General features: G+C 26.8%; 1 protein-coding gene across 1 annotated transcript; it reads right to left on the reverse strand.

The window, feature by feature from the left end:
• Window positions 1-642: 642 nt before the first annotated feature.
• Window positions 643-3216, reverse strand: LOC136081335 (uncharacterized). Its single transcript, XM_065798645.1, has 2 exons — window positions 1438-3216; window positions 643-846 (listed from the first exon to the last, which is right to left on the reverse strand). The coding sequence occupies exons 1-2, from the start codon at window positions 3214-3216 to the stop codon at window positions 643-645; spliced, it is 1983 nt and encodes a 660-aa protein (XP_065654717.1).
• Window positions 3217-7576: the final 4360 nt, after the last annotated feature.

The raw sequence follows: 7576 nt of genomic DNA on the forward strand, positions 1-7576 counted from the left end.
ACTTTTATCTCTGGATTAAAATAGCAAAACCCACCAAAATAGTCAAACTAGCACAGGGTTTAAAAAACTTTTTTTGATGTTGTTGTATTTCATATTTATCTGTTTTAAAAGTTAAAATAAAAACAAGTTTCAAAGTTTTTGAAACTTCGACAAACTCTTTATATATACCAATATAAAATATTCACATCCTGTTCTATTAACCCCTCCTCCCCCTTAAATTTGCTTTTTCATTTGAAGTTTGATAATTGCAAATTTTTGATGAGCCGGATAATCCCATGAAATTGATAATTATAAAATTTTGCTCCACATTCTCACTAAATAAATGAAAAAAATGAAATAAAAAAGTTTGATCAAAATCAGAAAACCACTTGACAATGGATTCTTATCTTGCTTCTTCATTTTTAAAGCAAACATGTTTGTTTTTTGCATAATTTAAATTTTAAAAATAAATTCTTTTGTTTTTAAATAATTTTAAATAAAAATAGTAAAATAAACACACTCAAATTGAAACAAAATAAAAAAAATTTAAGTTAACAGAAACATTTGTATTAATCTTTTTCAAAAAATTACAAGAATGTTTTTCTATAATGTAATTTAAAGAATTTCTTAAAATTAATATAAGTAATTAAAAATAGTTTTTAATTAATCAACTGAAATGATATCATTTGTATCAACTGAAGTCTCTAGATTAAAATCAACAGCAACATCATCTTCATTAATATCATCATGATCCCTAGTATTACCAAGCATTATATCAGCAATATTTGCTTCTTTTTCATGGAGTGTGGCATTTGCATACATAAGAACTAAGCCGATTGCTTTATCTTTTGCAAGTCGGTTTCTACGCTTTGAATGTATTAGTGATGTACCGATAACACTTTTTTGGCCGATGCCGATACCGATTGATGGGAAAAGGCCGATACCGATGCCGATACCGATTAATTAACTAATTATTAAAGTTTTGAAGTTATAAGGCCATAGAGATTTAAATCGGGTAAATTTTTGACATATAATATCTGGCCATATAATGCACATTGGAAAGGAAGGAGGCGTGGACATCCTGGTTAAATGCTTATCCGCGGTGTTAGTTGTTTAAGTAAGTTTTTGTACAAAAAAAGGGGTTTTGTTGTGAAAAACTTAGGTTCCCTAACTTCCCTCAACTTTATTTTATCATTTTTCAAGTAAACCCTCAGAACCTACAAAAATAATACAAAAGATTCAAAAAGAAGTCAGTGAAAGCCTGTTTTTTTGTTTCTTTTGTCTTATTTTTTAATTTTAAAACAAAGTCAAAATAAACAATTTTTCAAAAAATTCTAAGCGATGCATAAAGTTTAGATTATTTGTTATTTAATTATTATCAAAATGCAGGATAAAAGTATTAAAATGCAATCGGTAATGCATATCGGTAAATTAATAACAAAAGGACGATGCCGATACCGATTCCGATTGTACAAAAAGTGGCCGATTAAGCCGATGCCGATGCCGATTAATCGGTACATCACTAGAATGTATAAAATTATACAAACTCCATATTCGTTCACTTGCAGCTTGAAAAGTTGAAATGGTAAAGACTATTCGTGCAACTTTAGCTAAATTTGGAAATTTACTTGCACCCTCAACACTCCACCAGATATCAGGGCCCATTAATTTAACTTGAGCTGCAAAATCTGGAGTTGGATTTGCGCATAGTCTCTGAAAAGATCTTATTTCATTTTTTGAAGTTTGATAATTGCAAAATCCTCTTGTTTCATCTATGTACTTTGGAAGTAACTCAAGGACTATAACAAGGTCACTTTTACTGGATGGAGGAGGCTCAGTATACATATTTCTACCACCATGATTTCGTGGATCAAGAAAGTACGCGAACCCCATGGATGGTGTATGCACAAATTCCAATCGGTGTAAAACAAGAGCTTTCAATACTGAGTCTTCACTCCATATTTGCATTAAATTAACAAATCCTAAATAAACTTCAGAAAGTAAACAAGTATCTGATTCCAGTTTACCTATTAATTTTGATAATGGTTTCATAACATTAATAAAACGTTGATAATCTTCCCAAAAAAAATTGTCTTGTATAATATTTATATACTCTAACTTTTTTGTAGATAAAGATATGCGCGTAAAGGCACCTGAGTTGACTAAATTTAAGTGGACTAACTTGTTTTCAAGAGTACGAGGAACTGATGTATGATGGCTATACCACCGTGTTAAAACTGCATGTGATAATGCTTGCATTTCCTTTAAATTATTTTCTTGTTTAACACGATTTTGAATTATACGAAATTGATCAACAAGACATGTTCTTTGCTTAATAAATGCTGTCAGTTTTCTAGACTTTTCTAAAACATCCACAAATTCAGGCAGAAGGCAAATATCTTTTACTAAAAGATTGATTGTATGGGCTGCACAACCATTACAAAATATTTTTGGAAATTTTTTTTCAATAATATCCCATGCAGCTCTCATGTTTGAGGTATTATCAGTTACAATGCTTGTAACTTTATCAACACCAACCTCTAGAATTACATTTTCTATGCGAGTTGCGATATTAATGCCAGTCTGTTGCTCCTGACCAGTTGGCTCAATTTTGTAAGCAATTGGTTTCATTGTCCTATTTTCAACATGAATCGAATAATTAATAAGATAATTTGTATTAATGTTTGAAAAACCATCAGTCACTATACTTACATATTCAGAATTATCGACATATTCTTTTATTGAACGTTTTTCATCATTTAATGCATCTTTTAAACGCCCACTAATGCATTTACTAGATGGAACCTTATATGCAGGCCTAAGATTTGCATGATGTTGCTTCCAAGCAGAAGAATCAGCTAATGCAAAAGGTACTCCTGTATGGAAAAACACCCTTGCATATGATTTATCAATCTTTTCAATGTCATCTTTGTTTATAGTGTCAAAGTATAAATTTAGCATAGTTCTTTTAGAAGATTGCCTAGAAACTGAATCTTCAAAGATTTGTGAGGCCATATTTTCATTGCTTCTTGTTTCAACTAAAACACTTTGAAGTTCTCTTTTTATTTTTTTGAAGCACAATTTAACATTGTCAGATGCTTTTTCACATCCCCTTATATGCTGCATCCATCTGAAAGTTGAGCATGCTGTAATTTGTTTATCACAATATTTGCAATAAATTTTTCTTGTTGAACCTTTTCCAAAAAAAGAGACATGCTTGTAAATTTGATCAACCATCTTAACTATTTTACTTAAATACAATAGTAAACATATCTATAATATTGTTAACAATATTAAGTTAAAATTATTGTTATTGTTAATAATTAACAATAATAATAATAAAAGTAGTAACAATAATAATTATAGTAATTATTATCATTTGATTCAGATAACATAAATCCAAAGAATAAACAAAAAACATGTAAAAAAAAAAAGCAAAAATATTTTTTAAAAAAGGTAAAAAGCAACACAAACAGCGTGGTATAAAAATCAACTCAAACAGCGTGGTATAAAAATTTATTGGTATAAAACTATAACAGTTTAACAAACTAAAACAAAAAATATTAAAAAATCAAATTAAAAATCACTTTAATAAATTATTCAATAATATATTAAATAAAGTATAGCAATTAAATACATTAAGAAAATAAATATAATCATTAAATCATCAAGTCATTCCGGAAATATTTCATAAATAAAAGCATATAGGTATACTAAATGAGGAGTGGACTTGCAAAACCTGATAATTCACTTTTTTGTCATTTCGAGATAATTGGCAAAAACTGTTTTCAGAAAATCTGTTTGTTATGCAGTTGTAATTGAAACACTATTGTATGCATATTAATTTGTGATAGAAATATTGGATTCTGCATGTCCTGAATTATTTTCCTGATGCAAAATTACAAGAGCTATCCAGTGGTGTGCGCAAGTCAGATTTTTTGAAAAAGTGAACTATTAGGTTTTGCAAGTCCATTCCTCAAACGGTATACTAACATTCAACATACCAAATATACGGTGAAGTATACCGTAAAGTTAGTATACCGTATACTGTAACCGGCGATCCCTAACACAGAGCAATAAAGTAAAATATATAATGACAGACAGTATTTTGAACAACTGAATTTAATCTTAAGAAGTTTCGCAAAAGGATATCGCAAATCTTGTCTAATTTGACCTTTAATATAATTTAATCTAATTTTCCTATACATACAATATGCTAACTTAAATATAGCCTAAAATCACTAAACAATAAAATAATAAAATCACTTAGCTGGTAACTTGGTCTTTAAACGTAATTCTTTAAACGTAAATCGTATTCTCCGCGAAGAACATTATCAATTTTACTTAAATTAATATATAATAATCTGTAGTAGTCTTATCATAAATATCAAAAAAATCAACTATCAAAATAATTGATAAAAATAAAAACAACTTAGCTAGTTAAATCTTCGATTATCTTTTAAATCGTGGGCTCCATAAAGTGTTTAGAGGGGCTCTAGTATTAAATCACGTAGATAAGATAACTTTATAGTATATTTCTTGAAGATACGACTCGTTATTTACAATAAAATCTTGGATCGCGCCATGTGCATACGCCAAGTCACACGTTGAATAATAAGGAACGCAAGAGAGAGAGAGATATATATATATATATATAATATCAAGTCCGATCTAATTGAAAATCATTTGGACGTCCCACGACCACCCTTCACTACAATTAAAATGATCACTTGTGTTGTCATGACCGCTATAAACTTAAAATAAGCCCGAAAATAAATTCTTAAGCCATAAAAACCTTTATAAACATGCCTTATATACCTCGTAGTAGGCACGCGTCATATACCTCATATTCCACCCAGTAGGCACGGGGAATGTCCGGAAGACGTCTTACGGACGCCCAGACCTCCGACGGACGCTATCCGGACGACGCATACCCACTGGGCTCTTGAACAATTCTGGCCCACTGTGAAGTGGCTTGAGCGCCCGACTTCAATTACATTTTTTCAATTACTTAAAAAAATTTTCAATAAGCGCAGATTTCATTTTAAATGTAATATAAGTAATTAGTTCCTAAATTTAAAAACATATTGTAAAATTGGAATAAAGTCTTCGTCTTTTGCGTACTCATTTCAAATACATTCTAGTTGGGTAGTATTGTTTCACTTGCTTACTTAAATCAAGCTAACAAGCTAAATATTGTCTGTTAAGGAAGCGTTTTGTTAAGTTAACTATTTATTTTTAATATTTACATAAAAATAGATAGTTAATTTAATTAAATTTTTATTTAACATTAAATAAGTTAACTATCTTAACTATTATTAATTATTTTAACTATTAGTTGAGTTCAAACTGACATTTTTTAATACTAATGGTTTTTATTATGCGATTTTTTAAGGTAGAATACACCTGTATGATATGGCTATTATTCTAAGTAGTATATTATACTACTTAGAATAATAGTCATACCACTCACTTATGTAAAGTAAAGCAAACGACCTAGAAACAGCTAATTTTTAGGCCATTTGCTTAGCTTTATCTATCTTTGTCTGTCAGGTAATACCTTCTATATGTAAAAATATATCTGACACCTAGAAATATGTAATATATATATAAATATATAATATATTTATGCTTGACACAGGAGAAATTACCTCAGACAATGATATGATAAATTAAGATATAATATTATAATTATTAAACAATAATTTAATATATGATTGCATAAAGCTATTATTAGTAATATAAAACTAAGCAAATTACCTAATCAGTTTAACAGTCTTTAGGTCATTCACCTATTCACCTAACATTGTAATAGCATAATTCGTTTTTAATATATAAAAGACAGTGTTATTAATAGAGTATATATTTAACAATTAAAACTTTTAAAACTATTTTATGTTTTGACCTATACTCGGAAAGGAGTTTTGAAAAGTTTACAAGCTTTTTTATTTTTTATTATTATTTTCAATGGGCCCCCTGGTGTCGTCCCTCCACTTTTTTTGTATTGGACCTTTTTTTTATTAAAAAAAGCTTTTCAAAAACTTTCTTGTTAGATCTAAAAATTAAGTTAAATTATATAAGGATTTTAAAAATAATCATCCTTTTTAAAAGTATTAATTTAATTTTACTGCCTATAAAATGATGTTTTTAAAATAAAAAGCGGATTTTTACAGAGTTGTTAACGAGGCCAAAAGTAGCATGGCCAAGGCCACATCTTACAGGGCTAAGGCAAAGACCAAGGCCAAAAGTTACAAGGCCAAGGACATGGCCAAGACCAAGACTTTTAAGGTCAAGGCCAAGAGTAAGAGTTTCAAGGCTAAGGCCTATGCAAACATTTTCAAAATCAAAGACTTTAATTTTTAGCTTGTGGCCAATTATTAACAAAACTGTAGGTAGCAATTGTTCTGACGATAAAATCACATGTTGTTAAAAATAAACCAAGGTTATGCACACAATTAAACGAAGTCAATAAGAAAATATACTTGTAGATATATATGAAAGGCAAAAACACTAATACATAAAAATAAATAAATATATATATATATATATATATATATATATATATATATATATATATATATATATATATATATATATATATATATATATATATATATATATATATATATATATGTATATATATATACACACATATATATATATATATATAAATATATATGTATATATTATATATATATATATATATATATATATATATACATATATATATATATATATATATATATATATATATATATATATATATATATATATATATATATATATATATATATATATTAGTAGAAAATCACTTAACAAAAATTTTTTCCATTTAACACTGTGTTTCATCAACAAAGATTCATCAGAAAAAATTTTTGTTAAGTGATTTTCTACTAATATATAATTGCTCTGTTCTTTTAAGAACATTGAGCACTCTATTGTGTAGAATACTTTTAAAGTTGTTTAAATATATATATATATATATATATATATATATATATATATATATATATATATATATATATATATATATATATATATATATATACACACACACACACACACACACACATATATATATATATATATATATATATATATATATAAATATATATATATATATATATATATATATATATATATATTTGTTGAATTTAACTAAGACAGCAGCGTATAAACTTTTTGTTTTAAATATACTTTAATTGTTATTATATATTTGTTATTATATATTTACAGTAAATATATAATAACATCAAAAACAGATGTTACAGATGTTATTATATATTTATAGTAAATATATAATAACATCAATATATATTTAAAACAAAAAGTTTATATGGTGTCGTCTTGATTAAATTCAACAAATATCAAAATATCGTATAGCAAGAATATGATTTTTAAAGATATATATATATATATATATATATAATTAGTAAAAAACACTTATCTAACTTTTATCTTCTACTCGGAGTTTCACCATCGCTGGATCATCAGGAAGAGTTACTAAATCTCAAAAAAATTCAATTTATAGAAAAAAATTTTACAGGAAGTTATAAATTATTATAAAAAATTATAAAAAATTTTTAATTACAATATT

This window comes from Hydra vulgaris, chromosome 06 (genome assembly GCF_038396675.1).
Source record: "Hydra vulgaris chromosome 06, alternate assembly HydraT2T_AEP".
Lineage (NCBI taxonomy): Eukaryota > Metazoa > Cnidaria > Hydrozoa > Anthoathecata > Hydridae > Hydra > Hydra vulgaris.

Excerpts from the sequence above, each read along its gene's own strand:
- LOC136081335 (XM_065798645.1), bottom strand. The coding sequence starts at position 3,216 with ATGGTTGATCAAATTTACAAGCATGTCTCTTTTTTTGGAAAAGGTTCA. Across the intron at positions 847-1,437 it reads TTTTTGTACAATCGGAATCG|CGTAGAAACCGACTTGCAAA; the intron begins GTATCGGCATCG and ends ATACATTCAAAG.